Source organism: Odontesthes bonariensis, chromosome 14 (assembly GCF_027942865.1).
Source record: "Odontesthes bonariensis isolate fOdoBon6 chromosome 14, fOdoBon6.hap1, whole genome shotgun sequence".
NCBI lineage: Eukaryota > Metazoa > Chordata > Actinopteri > Atheriniformes > Atherinopsidae > Odontesthes > Odontesthes bonariensis.
This window is the reverse complement of record NC_134519.1, coordinates 30,849,488-30,875,062: the sequence shown is the minus strand read 5'-3', so window position 1 is coordinate 30,875,062 and position 25,575 is coordinate 30,849,488. Positions and strand designations below refer to the sequence as shown.

Here is a 25,575-nt window from a genome sequence, read left to right as displayed (position 1 = left end):
ATATCAATTAAAGACACACCCATGGGGAGCAGGCAGGCAGGTCAGCTGATTCTATCTGCTTGATAGTAGGAAAATCTGAACAACCTGGTTTTGGCGTTGAAGCAGTTGTGCCTGGTTTTGGGGGCTCTCGTCAAACTCTTCGCCCTGCAGTCCTTCATGTGGTAACGCCACAGACCAAGAAGATTAGCATTGATATGGGGGGATGCAAAGTTTTTATTCAAACACTTTTCAAACCACGACTTTCAGCTCAGTTTTCGCAGTTTCACATTAATGATAATGCAACTAATTATTCAATTTTCAATTTTTCTTTCCCCGTGAATAAAATATGTTATGCTGTAAAAAAATTTTTTTTATGGTTAATAAAGCTAATATGATTTTCACACGATGAACTCTTTGTGTTTCAGGTTGTTTCTATCATTTGGAGCTCAGTAGGTGCTGCAAGGTCAGTTCAAAGCATGACCCAGCCTGTCTGCACCATATATCTTTAAGTCCATTCTAGTCAGTTAGACTGCCACTGTAAATCCAGCCTGCATTGCACATGAGGCACTAACACATCTACGGCTCTCACACCATTAAAAAGCTTATGCTGCTCAGAGCGGCACACGCAAGGAGGACGGCGGCTCTTCTGTAGCTGGTGTGTGTCCATGTTTAGCTGAAATCTATACAGCTATGTGTGGAACTTGAGGTGCTCCAGTGGCAATGGTCAGCATGCTTTTAGGGAGGAGAAAAGCTGGTTAGTGGTAAGACAGAACATTAAATTGATGTGAGTGAGACTCTTTGTTGCATGCAAATTCATGTGGAATGTTTCAAGGAGAGCGTATTAGTGGATGACATTCCTGGTTTCCTTCAGACGTCTTGTGTCACACTGGGGCTGCCTCTTTGCAGCTTTTCCCTTCAGCAGCTGGGAATGTGATAGAATGAGGAAATTACCTGTCTAAGAGGAACTTGTTGGCTTGTTTTCTAAATATTCTGCTTGAAGCACTCTGGGTATGTGAAACAGCCTGCTTATTCCCCTTTCATGTTGCTCAACAGAGAGCACAATGTAAGATATCATACAATCTGAAAGGAAGTAAGTTCACAACATATTCTAATTTACGACAATTACTTCATGGACTGGCATTTCTAATGATGTCTTTGCCAGCGATGGCGCAACCTTTTGATATTTGATTATTCCATTGCTTCAATATGAGCAGCTGATATCACGAAAGTGATATGGAGATATAAAAATAACATCTCCACGTAAACGTAAACAGATATGCATAAGATATTAAAATGTGGTAAATACAACGTCCCATCAACAACAACACATTATTTAATTGAAACAGTGTGTAAAAAACTAAGTCCACCCTTAATAACTCCATAATTAAGAGGGTAAGTAGCAGCCAGATGCTGCTGATGAGATGCACTTAGTTAAATGATCAAGTGAGCACCTCTATAACAGCAGAGGTTTTGTTAGTTTGCTGGTCTCGAGCATTCAGGTGTGTGTTAACACAATGCCAAGGAGGAAATACATCAACAATGATCTAAGAGAAGAAAGCAACTCTTGTTGCCCATCAGTCTTGAAAGGGTTATAAGGCAATTTCTAAACTATTCAGAGTCCATCATTCTACACTGTGGAAAACGTTTCACAAGTGGAAAATATGTTTTCAGACTTCCCAGGAGTGGACATTCCAGCAAGTTCACCCCAAGGTGGGACTGTAAAAAACCCAAGAGCTACATCTCAGACTCTACAGTCTCAGTTAACATGTTAAATGTTAAAGGTCAAGAAAGAATAGTTAGAAAAGGACTGAACAAGTTAGACTTGTTTGGAAATAGCCTCTTCTCATGGCAGCACAGCTTAGGTTTGCAAAGTTGCATCTGAACAGACCACAAGTTATTGCTGCTAAAGGTGGTTCTACAAGCTGTTGAATGATGGGGTGTACATAGTTTTTGACACCACGTTTCTACATTTTGGCTGAGTTTTTATTAGATGATTACACTGTGTAATATGTCGTGGAGTTATATATACCCATTTTTAAGACCTGATAAGGACCAGATGATTTTTTTTTCTTTTGTCCTTATGTGTGAAACCTTAGAATTGAGAGGTTTACTTTCTTTGTCACGTGACTTTATGTTCTGATGGTTTTGAATAAATGTTGATCTCTATGGTGGGTTTGCAATGACTGTCTATTTTTGTCTTGTCACTAAACCTTGGCTGAGCCAGAACCACGTTCATTCAGTTGAATTAAAGTCAAACTAATTCATGCAACAAAAGCTGCATTTGTGGCACTATGAACTCTGTGATTTCTGCCAATAGTAGGACCTGCAGAGAGTGAGACCAAACACACGCAAGGTGTTGTTATTGTACCTGGAGAGGACCCAATGACTTTGTGTTGACAGCTCAAGTGTTCAGGATACAGCTATTTGTCATCTTGTTTGCCCTTTGGAGCATTTCTTTGTGTTTAAAATGAGATGTTTACCTGAGTCCATTGTATGATGGGCGCTTCCTGTCCCAGCACACCATAATGAAGAACTGCTGTTTGCAGGGTTTTAAAAAGAAGCTTTACTCTTTACTAAATAGGACATATCTAGAAATAGTATTTGACAGCAGAAAAACATGACAAAGGTAAAGTCTTATGTGTCTTCGTCTTGGCTTACTCACTTTGTAACCAGTGACTGGGGAGTAAATGTGCAATTCATTGCAACAGTTTAAGATACAACTGTCTGTAATTTTTCACAGGACTTTTCCACAGTCCTGTCGTTCCGCTTCGAGGAGCAAAGGAGTGTGTTTCATCAAGAAAGATGTTTTTTGTGGCAGGGGCCAAAAATACTGCAGCATCGGGGAGAGGAAATGAAAGGAGGTAACAGATTTTTACCATTTCCTGCCCGAAAATACAGATTTAAAATGTGACAGGGTAAATGGGGCATTAGTTGCCAAGGGAAAAACTCTTACTGACCATGTACTTTTATATTACTGTTTGTTTGCACTTAAAAAAGAAACGATTTTTCTGTCATTTTCTATCATCAGGTCAATTTACCAGAAATTTCGTGAGGCAGATTCTTTTTTGGATAAGAAGAGGACGGTCACAGCTCTAAAGCCTGGAGAAGATCGGGCCATTCTTCTGGGCCTCGCAATGATTCTGTCTTCAGTCATGATGTATTTTGTCCTGGGTATCACCGTATTACGCTCCTATTCAGACAGGTACAGGCCCAATGCCAGAGAAGGCTTGTTTCCTCACTCTGATATGCCTTTCAGAAACATGTTTTATTCATTAGATGTGCCTGCTGACAAACTGTTTCAGTGCTCCCTCAGCCTGAAAATTGTTGAAAATGAATATTTAAAATTAGCCAGATATTCCAGAACGAATTATACCCCAAACTGAACTGATTTCTTTTTTCCCCCTTTGTTTGTGTATGAAAATGGATCTCCATTTAAATGTTACTGTAGCGTGTGGACAGAGGAGGGTGTGTGTGTCGTTCTCAACTCCACTGTCACAGCGGATATGAACTGTTCCTATAACTGTGGGTCAGACTGCTGGAGGGTGTCCAAATACCCTTGTCTGCAGGTCTACGTGAGCGTCAATAACACGGGCCATGTCAGTCGTCTATCTCACAACGAAGAGACGGAGGATGCCAGCTCTGAAGTGAGTACTGTGCCAGAGTGAAAACACTGAGGGTTGCTGAACCGTTTCAAATGTTGACAACGGCAGTCAGATTCTGGCCTGTTGACAGACTTTGTATTTGTTAGTTTTCAGTGCAGTGGAATAAAAGCAACTTGTCCCCAGTCATCCAAAACAAAAAGTGCGGCACACTGGTTGACCTGTATAACCTTCATTCCTCTCCTTTACAGTGTGTGTATGTGCCCCGATGTCAGAAGGACAGCATGGCCATGCACACTATCATCATGAACATTTCCGAGCGTTTGAAGGTGAACCAGCAGGTCCCCTGTTTCTATGACCCCAGCGAGCAGCAGGACACTGTCCTCCTGACCCGGCTCTACGACCACAGCGTCGTCCTGCACTCACTGCTCTGGCCCTCTTGCACATTCACAATAGGGGCCCTCATCATTGTGATGGTGAAGCTCACACAGTACCTCGAGAGACTTAGCGAAGAGATAGGGAAGATCAAGAGGTGAATTATGTGCCGCAGCAGTGGAACGCAGGCACGTGGTGGTTTTACACGAAAAGGATTGTTTAAGCCAAGTGAACTTGTTGCGCCCTCTTGAAAACTTTCCTCCTGGGCTGACACACTCAGGGCAGCTGCCTCCCACTGTTCCGTGAGGATGTTTATAAAAGAGAACTAAATGTTCCAAGGCGGAAACTGTCTGACATTTTACTGGCTGTTACAGAAAAAACTATTACTGTATTTTGCATGGTGTAAAGCATTTGATGAGGGCACTTGTTTACAAGTATTTGGCATACTTTAATGTGCCATATTATGAGCATCTGCTTGTCATGTCACATGACAGTGGAAAGTACTTCTGTGTGTAAAAAAATTGGCCAGTTTGTGGCCGATAATGTTGAGAAATGTTAGCAAATCCATTAAACGAGCGACCAAATAAAACGTGGTCTATCAGTGAACATGTCTTATCTGACAGGATTTTTTCATGGGAAACTCTTAAGGAAATGTAGCTTAATGAACAATCAAAGGTTTGACATTAAAAATGTATTTATGTTTTTTTTCTTTTTTCTCTCTCCAGTTTTTGCACTGACATAATACTAACTGGCAAAATATCCCAATTCTTCAACGTGTGACTCATTTCTGGGTGAATGCGCACATTTAAGAACATTTGTATTTGTTCACTGCCTCCACTTTATAGTTGATTTTGCAGTTGCCTTAGAACAAGCTGGGAAAACTATTTATGTCGTGGGTGGAGGCTGTAAAACGGACCATTCATCTTGCAGAAATGTTTCCTTTTTCTGTGAAGGATCCATTCACAAACATGCCGTAGGGACTATTTGATTTGCTTTCGGCTCTGCATATGACTGCGTTCAGTAACTAACCAACAGCAAAGGCTCTGTTTCCCCGTGTTCTCTTTGGTGACATTTCTTAAAATATACTTTGTCTCCCAACTAAGACAACACGGAATAAAAGGTTACCCGTGCTTTCCCCAGTCTCTCCACCGTAAGATAAACTGCTTCTCCAGCTGCTAACTCGGAGGGCGGTCCGAGATGATGAGCCTGCTAGTAGCCCTCGAACAGACTAGCTGTGTGGAGCTAGCGTGCTATTAAACACTGCAGTTTCTTTTTGGACACTATGATGAAGAAGATCATGAAGTTTTATAGACTTATTTCACTACAAAATATTGACAACATCACCGGGAGCTAGGGGTATCTTTTTTCCACTAAACCAGGACTGTCCCGAACCCTTACAATAACCGTTTAAATGGACAAACGATAGAGCTAGCACCGCTGCTTGAGACTCCACGAGCGGGCACGAATGGGATTAACTGAGCTAGCCGCAGCTAATGACGGTGCTGGCTGACTAGCTTCGCGGCTAACCGGTTGGCGTTAGCAATCTAACACAGGTAGCGTCAATTTTTGTATTTTCCTTAGTGTTCACTTTTTATGCTCTTAGAAACAACCACACAGTTACTCAAACAACATACTGTTGGGGTGCACCCTTTAGTATAGTCACCTTAGGCTAATTTTAGCTCATGTATGAGGCGAGGTTTTCATATTGCAAATGACATTGATCTGCTTTGTGAACTTGGCTAACGTGGTTATTTAGCTCGCTAAGATCCAACATTTTGCCAAAGTTAAAAACAGCACAAAAGCAACACAGCTAAAACTAATTCAGATGACTGTCAAGCTCAGACTTAAAGCTAAACCTTATCTGTATAAGCCGCGCTTAACTAATATGGGGTTAGCTTGCGAGTTTGTTTACATGATGTTTGAAGTCCCTTTAACCGACATCCCTGGATACTTCAGGTCAATGCTGCACTCTATGAGTTCGCTTTAAGTATTTTAACTCATTTCTCATAATGAGAACGTTTTACCGTCGATTATACGTCTCTGTTGCATTGATAAGGTTTGTCATCGCCGGGCTAGTTCATTTTCTGCCAGTTACATCGTCAAAGTTTGTCAGTCAAGTTGCCTCAAAATGTGTTTCTGTCAAACAGATTGAAAATAGCTTCATGTCTGTCTGAATCATGGTTAGTCCACACTCACCTAAGCAATGCTCTTTAATAATTCTCCAGCCATGTAAATACTCACTTCTTCTAAAACCTTTGGGATTCAATGATAAATCTGAATATGTCGGGAAATGTGTTCTTGACTTTTTTTTTTATGTCCTGTCCCTGCTGAATTGACTGTCAGTGAAGTCAGATATTTACCACAAGCATTTTACATTGCTAATTGGCAACATGTCCAGGGTGTACCTCACCTCTTGCACAATGACAGCTGGGATGGACTCCAGCCCTCCTCGAGAAATAGGGTATAGAAAATGAATGAATGGATGGATGGATTTTGCATTACTGCACACAAGACAGGAATTCATATATAAATTTGTTTCTTTCTTTCTCACAGTTGGTTGACATCGCTCATCTGGTAATTACCAGGCTCTGAATAGAGCGGATTTGCTGGCACAACCATGCCTCCCAGACCCTCCTCCGGAGAACTATGGGGGATGCACTTGATGCCCCCCAGCATCTTAGTGGACTGCCTGCTGCCAAATGGCATGATTCTCACATTGGAGTGTCTCCGAGAGGCCACACTTATCACAGTCAAGCATGAGCTTTTCAAAGAGGCCAGGAAGTACCCTCTTTACCATCTGCTGCAGGAGGAGAGTTCCTACATCTTTGTCAGTGTCACCCAAGAGGCGGAGCGGGAGGAGTTTTATGATGAGACACGGCGGTTGTGCGATCTGAGACTTTTCCAGGCCTTCCTCAAAGTTATTGAGCCAGTGGGCAACAGAGAAGAGAAAATTCTCAACAGGGAGATAGGTATGAGTCTGCTCTTATCATTGCTATTTGAAAGCTACAAAAAAAAAAAAAAAAAGAAAACGGCCTAGTGCCCTCCACAGTAATGTAACAGCTGTTGGCCTTGGCAGTGTCAGTACCCATAGTGAGAAGGATTACCTTAATACTGCTGGCAGTATACAGCCTATTGTGTTCCAGTGTGTTATTATTATGTCAAATGTCATAAGAAAATTAATTTAAAAGAAAAAAAAAATCCAAATTTTTACAAAGCTCTTTATTTCCCTTTTGTAGGTTTTGCTATTGGAATGCCTATTTGTGAGTTTGATTTGGTGAAAGACCCAGAAGTGCAGGACTTCAGAAGAAACATTTTAAACGTTTGCAAAGAAGCTGTGGACCTAAGAGACAGTAACGGACCTCACAGCAGAGCTTTGTACGTCTATCCTCCTAACGTAGAATCCTCAGCAGAACTTCCCAGGCACATCTATAATAAGCTAGATAAAGGTAAGACGAATCTTTGTGCTGATGACTCAGATGTTTGTAGGAATTAAATGAAAAGATTTTATGTCCAGAACTTCAAAGATCAGCTTTGTTGTGATTTTATGATGTTCTGCAAAACAACTCATCAGCATAACTCACAGAAGGGCAGGGTGTGAATATTTATTCAGATTCTTCACAACTTCTAATTAGAGCAGAACTGTGACGCGGTAATTCTACTTTCCTGCTTGCAGCTTCACTGTGTGCAAAATGGCTTGTCTGATCAGTTATTTTGTTTCCCTCAGGTCAAATCATTGTGGTGATTTGGGTCATCGTTTCACCCAGCAACGACAAGCAGAAGTACACCCTGAAGATCAACCATGACTGTGTGCCAGAGCAGGTGATTGCCGAAGCCATCCGTAAGAAGACGCGGAGCATGCTGCTCTCTCAGGAGCAGTTGAAGATGTGCGTCCAAGAGTATCAGGGAAAGTACATCCTCAAAGTCTGCGGCTGTGACGAGTACTTGCTGGAGAAATACCCTCTGAGTCAGTACAAGGTGATTTAATTCAATCATTGCCTGACTGCATCTGATGTTTTTCTTTTTTCTTTTCTTAAGGGAGAAGAAATCCACTTCACATGAAATTATCATACAACTCAAATGTGTTTGACATTTATGTTCAAGTCCTTTATCTTTTACCTATTGCTGAGTTGAAATTGTAAATGAGTTTAATTTATATGTTGATAAGCCCAGGAATTTCATCACCGGCTTTAAAATGTCACAAGACATGAATAGCTTCAAAATGTCACAATCACAGCCATCTTGAAATGTCACTTTGTTCTCGACAGTATGTCCGCAGTTGTATCATGCTGGGAAGGATGCCCAACTTGATGTTGATGTCCAAAGACAGCCTGTATTCCCAGCTGCCCATCGACAACTTCACCATGCCGTCGTATGCGAGGCGAATATCCACAGCAACGCCATACATGAACGGGGAAACAGCCACCAAGTCTCTTTGGACCATCAACGGAACGCTGAGGATCAAGATACTCTGCGCTACTTACGTCAATGTAAACATCAGGGACATTGACAAGGTACAACTGAAGCTGATTACATCCAAGTTCTTCAGTTTGGTTTGACTCAAACAGATTCTGACTGTAACCTCACATCTGTGTATCTTTTGAGGTTATTAGAAGATGTTGCACAGTGTGTCCCTATCCCTTCCAGTCAGTCATATGCTAAAGGAAATTTAATCACCTGGAGGCCGTAGAATATAAATCTTCTGCTTCTTGTTGCTTCTCTAGATCTACGTCAGGACTGGGATATACCACGGTGGAGAGCAGCTGTGTGACAATGTCAACACCCAACGTGTGCCCTGCTCAAACCCCAGGTAGAGAAGCCATAAAGGATACTGTTTCTTCAGCTTGGAGTTCACTCACCTTTTTGGCAGTGATGTGATCGAATATGCTAATTGTTCTTCTGCTGTTGATTCCAGGTGGAACGAGTGGCTGAACTACGACATGTACATTCTAGAAATTCCCAGAGCTGCCCGTCTCTGCCTCTCCATCTGCTCTGTGAAAGGAAGGAAGGGAGCTAAAGAGGTTAGCCATGAAATGCAGAAATGCCTTATCAAAAATGTTATGCCTAAGATTTCACAGCTACTTTTTTATGCCGCACCCATGGTCACAGATGGTATGAAACAAAGCTGTCAAAAAAACAATAAAAGATCGAGTGACATGCGTGCCTGTGACTAAACAAAACAGCACAGTGTTTAATTTTTTTTTTAAAAAGCCGAACACTTACGGTAGAGGCAAACGAGGTAGGTGGAAAATGGCCATGCTGTGTGTTGTAGACACACGATCAGTCAAAAGTGACATCTTTTTTAAATCTATTTTTAATGCCTTCTATTCATGCTCAAATGAGAGGAGATAACAGAAGTGGTTCATGTTTGAATAGTAAATGAGGAAGTTCCTTTTGTTCTGCGCCACTCCTGTCTGTTCCACAGCCCCAAGCCGTTTCCTTTCGATTGATTTTCATATTTATCATCACACTGGTATTTTTCCCTGTAGGAGCATTGTCCTCTCGCCTGGGGAAACATCAACCTGTTTGACTACACCCACACACTGGTAGCAGGAAAGATGGCTCTCAACCTGTGGCCAGTCCCACATGGCTTGGAGGACCTGCTAAACCCTATCGGTGTCACAGGCTCCAACCCCAACAAGGTGAACAGCAGCTGTCAACATTCTTGATATAATGCTCTCTCACTTTTTTCCTGTGTTTTTAGGAAGTTTAGTTTTTGTTTTACTTTCTTTTATCGAAGCAAAGGTGATCATATCATCATATAACAGCTAATGCAACCTCCTCTTTTCAGCTGTGGAAATAAACAAAAGTCTTTTTGAAGATACATTATAAGTTCCACAACTGTAAATGTCAACAAATATGATATTATATAATAATATTTCTGTAAAATTTGAATCTTGTCACATCATCATTAACCATTTTTTAGCTACGAACTTTCGAGCCTCTTGGCCGGCTGGTGGCACTCTGTGCAGCTTCAGAGCAGCTAAGCTGCCCTCATATAAGCACCCAAGCTTCTTATCCCTCTTAATTAATTACTTGTTGACACAGGCACCTTTCTATGATGACAAACCTTGAATGACCCTTCCCCTTCTACCACTTTCACACAGGAAACCCCTTGCTTGGAGCTGGAGTTCGACCAGTTCAGTTGCCCTGTTAAGTACCCTGATATGACCATCATTGAGGAGCATGCGAACTGGAATATATCCAGAGAGCTTGGCTTTAATTACTGCCACACTGGTTTGGTAAGGCAAAAACATCACAAGATCTCAATTTGATTCTGAGCAGCTGCTGCATAGTAGAACCTACACATGGAAACTGTGTGTTGCATTTTCATTCACATGATAAGCTTTGAAGACTCCATGTGTTGAGGAAATTGATAGTTTATCTTATAAAACTATTTGTCACATGGTTTGATAGAGTAACCGAGTGGCACGTGACAACCCCCTGACGGACGGTGACAATGAGCAGCTGCGGCAAGTGTGTACCAGAGACCCGCTGTCTGAAATCACTGAGCAGGAGAAGGACTTCCTGTGGAGGCACAGGTAATTCACAGGGGCTTGTGGACTCGAGTAATGGCTTACATCATTGTTTTACAGAAACGGTTGCACATATGGAGGCTGCTCAAGATGTTAGAACTCATTTATTATTTCCCCATTTAAGACACGACTGCGCCACTCTGCCAGAGATCCTTCCCAAGATCCTCCTGGCAGTGAAATGGAACTCCAGGGATGAAGTTGCACAGGTGAGCTCAGGTGTCGACTTCTTTGTTTTTGAGAGCCGATTTATTTATTTATTTTACACACAAGAGACTTTACATGCATGAACACTCTTGTGCACTGTAGGGTTGTTTAAAATTGCAATAATACTGTTTTTTTTCTTTCTTTTTTTTTCTATTCTGTGACAATTTTCATTCCAGATGTATTGCCTTCTGAAAGACTGGCCCGCAATCAAACCAGAACAAGCCATGGAGTTATTGGATTGCAACTTTCCCGATCCCATGATCAGAGAGTTTGCTGTGAAGTGCCTTGAGAAATACCTAACTGATGACAAACTCTCACAGTACCTTATTCAGCTGGTTCAGGTGCATTTCATCCTCAGAAAGAAATAACCTGTGAAACTTTTTCACTGTGCCGTGTTATTATGACAAGTGAGCTGACGTTTCAGCTTTGATATACCAAAGTTATTTTCCATATTTTCTGTGCCTGTGCCCAGGTTCTAAAGTACGAGCAGTACCTTGATAACCCACTTGCACGCTTCCTGCTGAAAAAGGCATTAACCAATCAGAGGATAGGACATTTCTTCTTCTGGCATTTAAAGTGAGTTAATTTAAAAAGGTCTTCTTCCAGGAAGATGAAGCTGTTTTTATGTGAAAGGTTAAACTGTTGTTTGAATGTCACACAACTGTCTGGTTTCAAGAAGTGTTAATTTAAGATCCTTTTTCAGAACATCTGTCAATGTTTTAGGACATTGTGGCTTTGTATGAGGGTTGGGAACATTTTCCATCAGGAGACAATCTCTTAATGTTTTTATTTGTTTTTGTTTTTCATCCTTGCCTTTATGCGTGAAGGTCAGAGATGCACAACAAGACAGTGAGCCAGCGGTTTGGTCTGCTGCTGGAGTCGTACTGCCGGGCCTGTGGCATGTATCTGAAGCACCTGAGCCGACAGGTGGAAGCCATGGAGAAACTCATTAATCTCACCGACCTCCTCAAACAGGAAAAAAAAGATGAGGCACAGAAGGTAATCTGACAGCTGGCAGCTGTTAATGTGATCCACTGAAGCATTGAGTTTAATCCTTTCAACACAGGGCTGGTTCTAGGCAGGCATATATGAGGGGGGCAGTCAGAAATGTGAAGGGGGCATCATGCGCAAACATCCAGCACTTTTTTTCCCTCTGCTTATAGTAACAGTGTTTTCTTCATGGAATTAGGTTGTTAGCAATGTGTCCAACCCCAACCTGGAGAAGTGCATTGCACTTTGTCAGGTCTCTACCTTCAGACCTGTCCAACTTGGGTGTCCCACCTGAAGACTAAGCTCCTGCTGGGGGGTTGTTATTTATTTTCTTTCTTTTTTTTTGGCTTGTGTTTTAGCTACCCAGTACTGGCTAAGATGATGCATTGCTATTGAAGTCACTGGGTAGCTGAGCAGGCTGCTTTGGGGCAGAACTTAATTGGGGGAGATACAGAAGCAGTGCTTGCTGATGTGTAGTTGAGCTAGCTGCTGTGTCTGATGTACTAGCAGCAGCATCATTGCTACTACTATTAGTGTAGGCAGGAGCAGCACTACACTTCTTAAAAACTCCCGGTCCTCCCGATTAGCCACTTCAGGCCTGTGTGTGTGTGTGTGCTGCGCAGCCTGTGAAGATACACAGCGGAGGGACAGAAAGATGAGAGGGAGCTGTATCTTGTCCCTTTTTCGGCGGATTTTTCTGCTACTGCAGTTACTTTTGTCAAATTGTAATGTAATAATTTTAGGGTTATATCAAAATGTGCTTTCTCAATTTTTCAAATTTTGATTTTGAGGGGGCAAGACGTTTATTTGAGGGGGCAATGCCCCCTCTTGCCCCTATGTAGAGCCGGCCTCGTTTCAACATCTGGACTGGTGACAGAGATGCCATGACACAGTGGGGTGTTGTAGTTGGGTATTTCCTTTCTTCTGTTTGTTTGAAACCAAACCACAATAAGACATTTCTAAAAAGTGAGTGGCCCTTACAGTGATAGTCACCGATTAAAGGTACAGTGTGCAAGATTTAGCGACATCTAGAAGCATAAACTGCAGATTGCATCACACAAAGACAGACAACTTCCCATTCCAAGTGTGGTGGGAATAGAGGTGGCCATGAAAAAAACAGGAAACGCCCACACTGGAGCCAATGTTTGCTCTGTCCCTTCTCAGCTGCTGTAGAAACACAATGGTGCAACATGGTGGACGGCAAAGAAATGTTTAAAGTTAGTTTCCACACATGTTAAAAGTAGGAAGAGCAAATCAGTCCTGCTTAGAAACTGTAATAATCCATAAATTTAGCTCATCTTGCTACCGATCCACTAAGGTAAGGAAAGTAATTAATATTCCATCTGATGCTAACTACAGGCTACAATAGCCACCAGCTAGTTGCTGCTTATACTTGTTAGTGGTCTAATGAGATGTCCTGGTTAGCTTGCTAATTGAAAAACTGCCTTGAAAGAATTGTGAAGCAAATTTGAAATCTGTATCTGAAATGTCACTTCATGGATTGTGTCCATCAGGCTTTTTTCTATTACCAGGTTTGGAGCGAAAAAGCTCCTTAAGTCCGGTTCAGACTACGTGATATTCATTGCTGTCGGATTGTTGTATTGTATAGTATGTGAAGTTCTTTGACAGAGGGTTAAACACAACTTAACCCCCGAAACGTCTGACTGAGCTTTAACAAGCACTTCTAGCTTCCATGCAGACAAGTCTGTCCTTGATTGCTAACCTTACAATATAACCTTTTTTTACACCGGTGAGAAAACGGCTAACATCCGCTAACATTGGGCTCTACAGTTCAACGTAAAATGACTGCAGTGGACCTGATTATCATAGGTATTTATTATTATGTATTAATGTGTTATGATAGATAATGATGATTATTGTTATGTTTAATATTATAGATGCTCACCACATCACAATTGATATGTGAAAGTTTACTTTTGCTTCTATGTTCATTAGTTCTTTCAAAAAGGCAAAAAACATCTCAAATAAGCATAAAAACATATTTTGTGAATAGCGGAATTTTTCTCTCTCCACGTTTTCTATCAGCTGTTTGAGATTGCATTTTAGAAATGCACATCAAGAATGTTGTTGTAAACCCGACTTGGGATGAAACAACCATTCCCCATTCAGTTATCACAATTTAGTACCATTTACGAAGTTCTTGTGACAACCTATTTGGACAGAATAGCCAATGTTCCCACAGATTTATGTTGTTGCCTGGACACACGGCACCGAACTTACTCTGAAATATCTTAACAAAAATGGAGAATTTCAGTCTGTGCCACCGTGACGCTTCTCTCCGGAATGCTTGTCTGCCGCCTGCTTGTCTTTGTCCACCAAGCTGTCTGCTGTTTGCATCAGTTCAAACTGCAACGTGCGTGGGCCAATGAGCATCATCCTGATTGTGTCACATCCATTCAGACTTTGGCTCGGGTCACATGGAATGGAAGAGTCCAAACAGTGATGTAATTAATTTATCTAATGATGCAGTCTGAATGTTTCCGCTGAAAAGACTGTCAGATCGCCCACTCCTACTTGATGCATTTTAGATGCCGTGTGAGTTTAAAAATCTTTGGTTTTACTTGTCAGTGTCAAAAAGCTGTGACCCTCCAACATGCCCACCAGAGGGTGCATGTTATTACCCAAAAAAACCAAAAACCTCTGTGAAGCAACATTACCTCATGTGAATGAGAATGGTAGATATTTTTGCTGAAGAAAAAATTGTCAGTAAGTTCCCACTATAGCATTTTTACCAGACTGACCTGTGCCTCCAGCACCAGGATATTAGTAGCTGATGGATTTCTTATCTCTTTAAAGGTTCAAATGAAGTTTTTGGTCGAGCAGATGAGGAGGCCCGACTACATGGATGCACTACAAAGCTTTACCTCCCCACTGAATCCTGCACATCAGCTGGGAAACCTCCGGTACATCAGCACTCACTTATCTGACTCTGTCCTCTCAAACAGTTGGAGTCTAATGTTCATTTCCTGTGCAGTTGTTGATTTAGCCTTTTCCCCTTCAGGGCTTTGACTGTTGGATGCAGTAAGAATTGTGGTGTTTTGTGTGAGAATAAAGAGCATTTAGGGACAAGATTTACTGACTGCTTTTAGAGTCCCGAGTTGAACTCATACCACATGACTCGACTGTGAGGAAAATAAAGCATATATTGTTGGGAGTCAGGGCTCACGAGCACTGCTGTGCTTAATGAAAAGTTACTCTCACCCTTATTTGTTATTTCTTTTCATGAAAAATATCCACACCTTTTTTTTTTTTTTTTTTTTTTTTTTTTTAGCCTGGAGGAATGCAGGATGATGTCATCTGCAAAGCGACCTCTCTGGTTAAACTGGGAAAACCCAGATATGATGTCGGAGCTGCTTTTTCAGAACAATGAAATTATCTTTAAAAATGGAGATGGTGAGTTTGGTCTGTTTGATCCACTCGGATCATCATTTATACTGCTTCCTTTTTTGTCCATCCCTACCTTTCTTTTTCAGTGCACAAACGCACACGCGCTGACCCGATGCTTGTGTTGAGCATGATTCAGTCTAAGCCTGTAGGGCGTGTCATGGCACACAGATAGAAAACCGTCTTCATGCTTTTTACACAGAATTCAGAAACGGGCTATTCGCAGCACATTTAGCCGCAGCAGCTCGTGCATTTTGCTGCACCATCTGAGATCGAGCTGACTTTGACAGCTCTGCTCCATAATGCATCACAGAGTTGATCAAAGCAGCAAAGCAGCTAAAATTCGCCTCACTGTTATCCACCTCCTTCCCTCTGCAGATCTGAGGCAGGACATGCTGACGCTGCAGATCATTAGGATAATGGAGAACATCTGGCAGAACCAAGGCCTTGATCTCAGGTAGGCTCCTCACTCCGTCGTGACAGCAGGGATGCAGGTACACATTAACAGGCACTGGGACCTTTCATGTTCTGCACTCCATACTCGAATGCAGATTAGTGGCAACCCCTGCCAGCCACTTCAGGTCATTTTATATAAGACTGTGAGTCCATCACTGCTGTATTAATTTTTTTTCTGCCCCTCTCATCCATTCTACCGTTCCCCTCTCAGGATGCTGCCGTATGGTTGTCTGTCTATCGGTGACTGTGTGGGTTTGATTGAGGTGGTGAGGAACTCTCACACAATCATGCAGATCCAGTGTAAAGGAGGTCTAAAGGGGGCGCTGCAGTTCAACAGCCACACACTGCACCAGTGGCTCAAGGATAAGAACAAGGGAGAGATGTGAGTGGCATAAAGCTGTGACTTCTACAGGAAAAAGTTCCTGAATAATCTCTGAGCTCAAGTATTTTCTGTTTGTTTGATTTCTTAGGTATGACCAGGCCATAGATCTGTTCACACGCTCATGTGCAGGCTACTGCGTGGCCACATTTATCCTGGGAATAGGAGACAGGCACAACAGCAACATTATGGTCAAAGATGACGGGCAGGTAAAGACTATAGCTGACTTTTCTTAATGTTTAGCTTTAATGTGGATACTTTTTGAATGATTCATGTAATGCTCTATGTTCTGATTTCACAGCTGTTCCACATAGATTTTGGTCATTTCCTCGATCACAAAAAGAAGAAGTTTGGGTACAAAAGAGAGCGCGTACCGTTTGTGCTCACACAGGACTTCTTGATTGTTATTAGCAAAGGAACACAAGAGTGCACCAAGACGAGGGAGTTTGAAAGGTAACAACAGCAGTTGACATGAGGTTATTTTCTTGCAACAAATGACAAATGATCTGTTACTTAGAGGACTGAAAAAAAGTGGGTGGATGAGGTGGATTTACTGCATATTCAGATGGAACTTTAGAGCATTTCTTAGACCCCTTTTTGACCAAGTGGTTCCAATGCTGTTCAGGTGCGAGAGCAAGTTCAGAGCTTTTTTTTTTTTTTTTTTTTTTTTTTTTTTTAAGAAACAGCTTAGAACTGCTCGATTTTCCAGTCGGAGAGCTACTACAGAGCTGGGTCGTTACATCACTTTAAACTCTGCTTGTAATACATTCGGTGTATTGTCAATTTCTATAGAGGATCATAGTGCTGAGAGACAGTTTACAACGTTGACAAATGCGACTGGAAATAATAAATGTTAAACAATAGGGAAATGAGACGCATGTTGAGCTCATGTTCTTATGCTGCTGCTTCAGCTTCACATCCATGTTGGAGCTCAGGTTTTTATCGTTCTCTCTTGAATTAAGCACACTTAATGCTACAGTGACTCTCAACACTTTAATTGGTCTCGTTGGTTACCATGACCCCCCCCCCCCCCAGTACTGGACAAAAGCGGTTCCTGGCACAGTAAAGATTTGGTGCTGCTGTAGCGCAGTTTTTTGGGAGTGGAATCTGGTGCTTTGGAGGTCGAAATAGTGAGAACAGTTCTAAATTAAGGTCTGGCCCCAAACCAGCACTGGAATCTTTTTGGTGAAAAAAAATAAACAAAAACAAAATGGCCCATCTGCTTAACCCAGCTTGAAAATGATTACATTTTTTAAAATGGGTTTTCTCCCTCAGGTTCCAGGAGATGTGTTACAAGGCGTATTTGGCAATCCGGCAACATGCCAACCTCTTCATCAACCTCTTCTCCATGATGCTCGGCTCAGGCATGCCTGAGCTGCAGTCGTTTGATGACATCGCTTACATCAGAAAGACCCTGGCCCTGGACAAGTCGGAGCAGGAGGCCCTCGACTACTTCATGAAGCAGATGAATGACGCCCACCACGGCGGCTGGACAACCAAGATGGACTGGATCTTCCACACAATTCGCCAGCATGCCATGAACTAAGGATGGAGGGAAGTAAAGGGCCGTAGCAACAACAGCACACTAAAAAACAGCTTTTCTTCCCAGATACACTAAAGCCTGGTTAATATTTCTGCCAGCTTGTAAATCGAAAACAATAATCGTCCAGCAGACGACAAAACAAGGATGCTCAGAAAGCCTTTTTTAGGGGACACGATGCCTAAAAGCTCCTCTTTACACAGGTGTTTAAATTTAGTTGCCCTGCATAATGAATTTAGGAGGGAAGGACAGAGGAGTACCTCGCCTATCTTTTTCATAGGAATTTAACAAGCGTAATGGACCTTGACAACGTTGGCTTTTATATGAACTATGGAGAAATGTTCTTTTTCTTTTTATTCCTTTCAAAACATCTCCACCATCAGAAGTAATAGAGGAACATCATGAAGCGGTGCACCATGAGACGGCTAGCTTTTTCCTAACGACCTACTTAAGTGTAACAGACCTTTTTTTTCCCCCTACTACCTATTTTGAAACTGATGAAAAGGAGGTGTGTGTGGAGTTGGTGTTATCAGTACACACACACAACCAAGAAGTTGTAATGAAACGACACTAAGGCTGAAAGCGCTCACTAATGCATTACTTTCCTTTACAATGGTATGAAAAGTCCACAACACTACAAGACTGACAGTCGGTGTGTTGATGAAGAAACTAAGCTAGAATTGAACCCTGTTTGGAGCAAACTAAAATGACTTATTTGTAACCCACCAGTGATGTGCTTAGAAATCATGTCACGCCAGACAGCCGACTTTTGTACAGCATGATATCCATATACTTGTATGCATTTGGTGCACATATTCCTTTTTGAGTCAATTTTCTACTGAGCCAAAGTACTATATGTATAACCCCACTACTCAGCAGTTTTATTGAGAATGAAAGAAAAGAAAAAAAAAAAAAGTCACTATTATTCCAAGTCTTGTGTGTACACATAGCACTGATCTCTGCAGTATTTGTTTTGTCTATCAGTATTACCCTGTGTCAGGCGTCCACCATCCACCCAACACAGATGGACCAGAGAAAACCTTTCTGATGGCCAGCTGTACAGCAGGATTTATTTTTATTTTTTTTTTTTTTTTTTTAAGTCTTTGTTTTTCAGCATTCAAAAATGGAAAAAAAAAAGGATGTGTAGTGTTTATTTAGCATCCTGCGCTGTTACACTATGCAAGTTGTGATCCTAACGTACTGTATATGCCAAAAAATGGAGGGAAAAAAAACAAGGTGATGTCAGAGTAAGGTAGAAGAAAACCTCCCTGAACATTCTCGCACTGAGAGGCGTTTCAGGGAGGTTTGTACAGAAAATAGATGGAAGAAAGAAGAGAGAAAAAAAAAAAGAAGCACAATGCTGCCGTGGAACGGCTTTGGTCTGCTTCTTCCCAGCAAAACAACTGTGAGAAACCTGCCTTTCTGGACCCTGCCTTTTACCTGTCCTTGCCATGCTTCTAACTAACTTTGGAGCTTTTATCTAAGCCATCTGTATGTCTGATATTGAGTTTAGCTTATCTTCTTGTTGTCAATCACAGGCTCTTGACATCCGGGTAAAGAAAATGAACCGAAGTGATATTCTCTCAATCCTCCAAGTGTCTTCTTCCGTACCCTTTCCTGTGATTGTTGCTCCCTCCGTGCGGAAGATCAGTCGTTGCAGATGTGATCACTGCACAGGCCCATGTGTAAGAGATCCGTTTAGTGTTCGAGCTTTACAAAATGATTCTTAAGAAGATGGTTTCCTGGACCCCTAAGTCACACTAAAAGTCCAGTTTGTGTTTCCTGCACATGGTTAAAGACTTAGAGTTGCTCAGGAAACCGATTCCACCAGGATGCATGGGCCTCTGTACAGGATACAGAGCAGTGGGCCGGACCCCAACTGCATAAAACTAAACCCCATGTACTTTATAGAAAAGTGATCTAAATGACGCTACTTCCCTTTGTACTTAGTCATAGTAGTTTCTTTCACACACTGCATTATGCATGAGGTCCTCAGATATCTACTTTGTATGTTTTTTTTTTTTTTTTTTTTGACCTGATGTTGTTTACTTGAATTTCGTGTATAGAGATGATCTTGTTACTTGTTTTGAGGTACAAAAAAAGTGACAATGAAGGTAACAGATACTGCTACTACATGTGCAAATGCTTTCCTTGAATAACTACAGAGGTAATATATTTTTGTATTTTGAAATGTAAACGGAACTCATATGTGTAACCGCTAACCAAAAAAGGAGGAGGCATGTGTAACATGCAACATTGTCATAGTAAAGTCCAGCAGCCATCTCCTTGATGTTGAAAGGAAGAGGTGAATGAAGGACAAGTTCACAAGTACCATCCTGGTATCAAACGGAGACATCTTGTCTTTCAGTGGAAGTCTACAAGCACAATAAGTTTGAAGAAACTACCCTGCATGTTTTAAAGCAAACGAGAGTCATGTTAATTATATAGTCATTTGTGTATATCATAAAGCTACTACAAATAACTCGTTTTAATCATCCTCATATGTCTGATAAACTGTACGCATTCATTTATTGTGTTGTTGAATAAAAACATTTTTCCCTACTTAGATACAGTGAAGAGAGAATGTCATCACAGGAGTAAACATGGGGTAAAAACGTACAGTTTTCCAGTGCACTTTATGAACAACAAATGTGAAACGGGGCTCAAAATGGAATTAATTGTAGTATTTCACAAGAAACCTGCTTGCAACAGGTTTTGCAGTATAAAAAATTTCGGAAAAGGTCAGTGCTTTAGCTGTGACATATTCAATTACAACAGAACAGCTGTTTTCTCCAAAGCCACACCACATCTGCTCAGTCCCAAACAGATAGACACTGGTGGTAGCTGGTATACATGGAGGACCATTCGTCAACTGACAAACAATAGGTATTGGGACGGGCCTGGCATCTTTCTGTCAGCATGTTATGGTCATGTATCTTTCACTTTTGCATTGCGTATCACAACCCCCAGCTGGTCATTCATAGCTGGATTTGTAAACCTCATAGAACTTTGGAAAACAGTTCAGATGTTTGTGGAAGGCACTGTGTGGCACTCGTTCTTTAGAATTAGACTAAAATTGTGTCCAGATGAAAGTGAACTCACATTTTACTCAGAGCAGGCTTTTACAAACCCAATTTCCAGAAAAGTTGTTTTCTAAAACGAAAAACAATAAAATCTGTTATTTGTCCTTTCATTTGAAGCTTTTAGATGTAATTACAAAGTCAATTATTTTCAGTCAGTTCATTAACCATTATTGTAATTGGAACATATTAACAAATGTAGAACTTGATGCCAGGAACACACACAAAAAAAGGAAAAGACGCATATTTACCACTGTGTTCGTTAAACTCTTCCCTTTGATTATACCTTTTAATAATTTGAGGATTCCAATTGTTGTAGTTTTTCAGAGGAATTTGTCCATTTTTGCCGAATAAAAGACTTAAGTTGCTCAACGGTCTGTGGTCATTGTCGTCTGAATCTCCTCTTTGTGATGCTCTATACATTTTCAGTTGGAGACGGTTGAGGACCGCTCTGTGATGTGATCTGTGTGTATGAAGCTGCGCTGTTGGAAGTCATGCACAATGAGGTCTGGCACAATGGATCTTCTGGGCAAAGACACCTTCATGGTAGCATATGTTTCTTAAAATCTGATACACAACAGTTCATCTTCAGTTACTTCTCATACCAGCACAGGTGCTGGCTGCTGCACTTTTCACTCCTAACAGTCTAGATGGTCTTTGTCATCTTTGGCACCTGGAACCTAACAGACATGTTCCCCAAGAGCAGCTGGAATGTGAACTCATTTATTATCACAGTCCACTGTCTTCTGTCCATTTGAGATGAGCTTGTGTCTAGAGAACTCTGTGTCATTACTGTATACAGTTTCTTTATATGGGGCTTCTTCCTTGTTTAAAACAGTTTAAGACAAAATTTCTGGATGCCGCAGTGGAATGTGTCGAGTCAAAAGTGCTTACAAGCATCCATGGTTATGCTCTGTAAATGCTGTACGACCAAATATCTTTAAAACCTTGAATTGAGAGATATTTTTTCAAATTTAATGGAGAGTCCCTAATGGAGTTTGGCACAAAGTGCATGAGCCACGAGCCGTCGTTTGCTGGGAAAGACTATATCTTTGGTGGATGCTCCTTTTATACCCAATCCTGACACCCTCACCTGTCACCAGTTAATCTGCTGAATATAGGATCTTCCAGAATACTGTCATTTATACATCGCATATACTTTTCTGTCTGTCTTCGAATCTCTTCCAACCTTTTTTGAGTGTGTTCATGCTTCAAATTGTAAATTTGTTTATATTTTCTAAAGACATTGAGGTCAGTCAGTAAAGCCATTAAGAATGAAAAATAATGGTTCGAACAAATCACAGATTTAAAGAATTTCACAAGTTTTCTGAAAACGGGGTTTGTTTAAAGCTGCTCTGAGTAAATTATTTGTAAATTCCAGCCCTACTATGTATCAATCTCATGATTGCAAATTGTGTTTTTGGCATGTTGCTGCTTAAACCCTGAATATGTCACGAGGGAGAATGCACGCTGGATCTCCGTAGAAGTCTGTAGAGTTTGTCCTGAATGTATCTTGAAGTCAGCCTTCCTACTGCTGTGTCACCGCTCACCTCAGAGGACAGATGGGCTAAGCACTGTGTCAGCTTCACAAGGCCCACGAGCAGAGCTCCACCACCAACCATCAAACAGGGCCACAGCAGCCCAAACAGGGCCCTCCTCAAAGTGTACTTCCTGTGTAGGATGACATGGTTGGGGTGCCTCATGTGGTCACTGATGCAGGAGGAAGGGCTCCCCAGGTGCATGTCCAAGCTTTTTTTCACTGTCTGCACTTCATTTTGCAGACCTTCTCGATCCATTTGGCACTTAGGTATGTAAAAACACTGGGAACGGAAAGATTCATGTATCATTTTTATTGTTTGACTGCCTTGTTACAGCTGGCAGAACTGAGTGCAACAAATAATAAAAGATGCAAGCGCTTTTTTGATTCTAGAACATTTTGCAGAAAACATTTGCAGCTTTGGGACAGAAAAAAAATATTTCATACAGTCTCTGAATACAACATAACACCCTCCTAATCTGTTACATCATTCACAAAAACATAAGAATTAGAGTACTGCCTCTCTTAAGTTTCTCTTTTAAAGTTTGAATTCTCAGATCTAGTACCCCAGGACTTCTATGATCCTCCTTAACATTCAAAAAGCGGATTCGGATATGTTGTACAAGGCAAATTCCTGAAACCTGAAACTGCTATAATACTTACCTTAGTACCAAGGAGTACAGACTCTTCATCAAAGTGGAGAAAGGCTCCCTGATTGGAGTCAGTGAAGTTCACTGTCGCCATGAGGCAGGGCACTGTGCTCACACCTCTGCAATCCACCCACTGTTCCAGGATCTCAGTCTGCTGCAGCACACAGCTGGCCTTCTTCTCCCAACAACTAGAAGACAGTCACCATGACAGGTTCAGAGAAGCCCATCCTAACCTGCTAGCTGGCAAACTTCCACTTTTCACTTTAGGATTGGTAAAAATACTGAACCAAGTAGCTTCAGTGACTTCTGAGCTCTCATCTGCTCAGAATTTTCGACATATGTACATATATATATCTTTATGTCCATATAATTCCATATATATATATGGACATATATATGTATATTAGCATCAAAACAATCTACATCTTACAGTCTCATCTGTGTCCAGCAGGCCTGATTCCCTTGTTATGGGAGGTTTGGGGAGTTGAGGCGCAGGCAGCAGTTATCTGTCATTCTACGAAACTTGACCGTTACCAAAGAGCCAGATTTGTATCCAGATGCAGGGATCGAGCAGCAGAAACTACAGAAAAATTATCTTTCCAGCTTCTTGACCGCAGTGGTGGCAACCTTATAGACTGTCATGAGTCACATCAGACGTGGAAGTAGTCTGACGTGGGGGCACCACAGTTTACCAGGGAGTAAGGTCTTGTCCATACTAATCAGTGACTTTAAGGTTTGCAATAAACCACCTCCACAAGCTCTTCGCAGCCAATTCCAGCGCTGTTGGTATGGGTGTGTTGATGTGACACCTGTGATCTGTTAGGTTGATGTTTACAATGACTATACTCCTAGATTTGTTGAGATTAAAATCTAATTTGAGTTCACCTAAAGTTTGAGACGTTGACCCTGAGATCAGAATTGTTGTTACTATTTCAACAAAAAGTGTTTTGCATATCAAAGAGCTGCAATTCTTTAACCATTTCTGCAATTTGGATGTAAATGAATATGAATACCTGTTAACATAGGGTTTGACAGTGGTTATGCCAACCACAAAGAACATGAGCACAGAGAAGGCCATCATGGTGAAGCCCAGCAGGATAGCTCGATCATCTCCGACACTTGAAACTGGCATCTGGGTCCGAACTCCCTGCCCTCCACGTCCATCCACCCTTCGGTTCCACTCCTGCTTGGGCGTAACTGATGTGTGGAGAAACTCCCTGTGTCTCTCAGACACACAAACACAGACACATAAATACATGCATGGACAGCAGTGATGATTCGGTTCAGACTGAATTTTTGATTCGAGACACTGACAGATTTCATGTTTACACAGAAATGTAGTCAGTTCATATTCTTCCAAACTGCTCGATCCCACTTCATGGTGAAAACAAAAAAAGGATCTGTCAGATTAAGGCTTTTGAAGTTCAAACATGTTCTACTTCAAAGGTTTAATGACATGATTAGGGTTGATTTCCTTTTAAGAGCAACAGGAAACACTCTTAAATTTTCACAAACCGTTTTAGTCAGAGCAAATCTTGCAGATCCAGGCATGTAGTTTTTACACAGGACACTGACAGTGTTTTCAGTGTGAAACTCTGTTCACAATCAGCAATGTTCTTCCATTATAATGAAGTCCCAGTTGTGTGTTAAAAAGTCTTGCTGACTGACTTAGCTGATAGTCTGCTCTTACCGTGTCTGCCGCCTGCGAGCACCATGCAGGTTGATATTAATGGGGATGTTAAACGACCTCCGGGGAGAAGCTGTGTTCAAGAACATGCCTACTCCTATCTCAGCCACCACCAAGCTTCAAGTATGTATATCCACCTAACAAGCTCTTCTCTATCTGAGAGTCAAATATTCTTTGGCCAACAGATGATCATCTCATATCACCGACAGACTCCAGTGCAGTGACTGACTGAATGCACTACACTGCGGTCCACTCTCCGGGGAACGTCCTGTTGTTTACTAAAGCTCAAAGGTGAGTGCAGCAACTTCTTCCACTCTTGAGTGTTTCTATAGAAACCACCACAGGTAAGGCAGGTAGCATGCTAATGGCCTCTCTCTGGGCCTGTGACATTCAGCTGGAGCTGTTTATCATGAAAAATGGGAGCTGGATCAACCCCCTGTTGATTGATAACTTTTTGTACAGACTGAAACAGCTCAGTGACACTGCACTGAGAACAGTGCATGAATAGATTTAGAAAAGGAGCACAAGAAAGAGACATGGTGGCAACTGTACAGCAACTATTGATATCACACTACCTATTTTTATATACATTTACACAGATCAGGAGGACATACTTACCGGAACACATGAGTCCTTTTCATCACCTCTTTGGCTTGTGGTGCTCAAAACCCTCAGATTGTGCATACACTGTGTGAAATGAGTTCTAGATGCTATGAGAGTTTATATGTGTTATTCAAACAATCAGAATACCTTCTATTATTCATGGATTGCTGAAAAACAGATGGAGGTATTAAAATGGTTTAAGATAGTTTAAGATAACAAGCCCAAGGCTAGAAACGCCACAACAGCTTGAAAATGGATCAACCCCTCATCAAAACAGGCAGCAGTGTCAGCCAAGCGCTATTGTAAACATGAATAAAAATAAATATGTACATACACATAAACAAATACATATGTGTGTATATATTTGTAAACTGTACACTCACAAGTCACCTTTGCCATGGCCACGGATGCAGCCCCGTACCATCACAGATGATGGTTTTTCACTGATAACAGCCTGCATGGTCTTTCTCATCTTTGGCACGTACGACCAGACAGCCGTTTTTCCCAAAAGCAGCTGAAATGTCGACTCATCTGACCACAGAGAGTGTCCACTGGCTT

General features: G+C 41.5%; 3 protein-coding genes across 4 annotated transcripts; 2 read left to right on the top strand and 1 right to left on the bottom strand.

Moving 5' to 3' along the window:
* Positions 1-424: 424 nt before the first annotated feature.
* kcnmb2a (potassium large conductance calcium-activated channel, subfamily M, beta member 2a) lies at positions 425-4,184 on the top strand. Its single transcript, XM_075482402.1, has 5 exons — positions 425-442; positions 2,720-2,840; positions 3,008-3,181; positions 3,428-3,623; positions 3,830-4,184. The coding sequence occupies exons 2-5, from the start codon at positions 2,782-2,784 to the stop codon at positions 4,112-4,114; spliced, it is 714 nt and encodes a 237-aa protein (XP_075338517.1). The 5' UTR covers positions 425-442; positions 2,720-2,781; the 3' UTR covers positions 4,115-4,184.
* Positions 4,185-5,158: 974 nt separating this feature from the next.
* On the top strand, positions 5,159-20,916 carry LOC142399378 (phosphatidylinositol 4,5-bisphosphate 3-kinase catalytic subunit alpha isoform). Of its 2 annotated transcripts, XR_012772867.1 has the most exons (22): positions 5,159-5,506; positions 6,507-6,922; positions 7,190-7,399; positions 7,678-7,928; positions 8,219-8,464; positions 8,675-8,760; positions 8,866-8,971; positions 9,440-9,592; positions 10,058-10,192; positions 10,368-10,492; positions 10,611-10,692; positions 10,867-11,031; positions 11,163-11,266; positions 11,518-11,689; positions 14,498-14,604; positions 14,973-15,094; positions 15,464-15,542; positions 15,753-15,923; positions 16,012-16,129; positions 16,222-16,373; positions 17,196-18,712; positions 18,764-20,916. XR_012772867.1 is itself a non-coding variant. In XM_075484000.1 (21 exons), exons 2-21 carry the CDS (start codon positions 6,571-6,573, stop codon positions 17,464-17,466), a joined length of 3,207 nt encoding a protein of 1,068 aa, XP_075340115.1. In that variant the 5' UTR covers positions 5,159-5,506; positions 6,507-6,570; the 3' UTR covers positions 17,467-20,916. The 2 variants fall into 2 exon arrangements, 1 of the variants encoding a protein (XP_075340115.1); XM_075484000.1 differs by having other exon boundaries at positions 17,196-20,916.
* Positions 19,949-24,803, bottom strand: kcnmb3 (potassium calcium-activated channel subfamily M regulatory beta subunit 3). Its single transcript, XM_075484270.1, has 4 exons — positions 24,418-24,803; positions 23,741-23,950; positions 22,741-22,915; positions 19,949-22,360 (listed from the first exon to the last, which is right to left on the bottom strand). The coding sequence occupies exons 1-4, from the start codon at positions 24,501-24,503 to the stop codon at positions 21,992-21,994; spliced, it is 840 nt and encodes a 279-aa protein (XP_075340385.1). The 5' UTR covers positions 24,504-24,803; the 3' UTR covers positions 19,949-21,991.
* Positions 24,804-25,575: the final 772 nt, after the last annotated feature.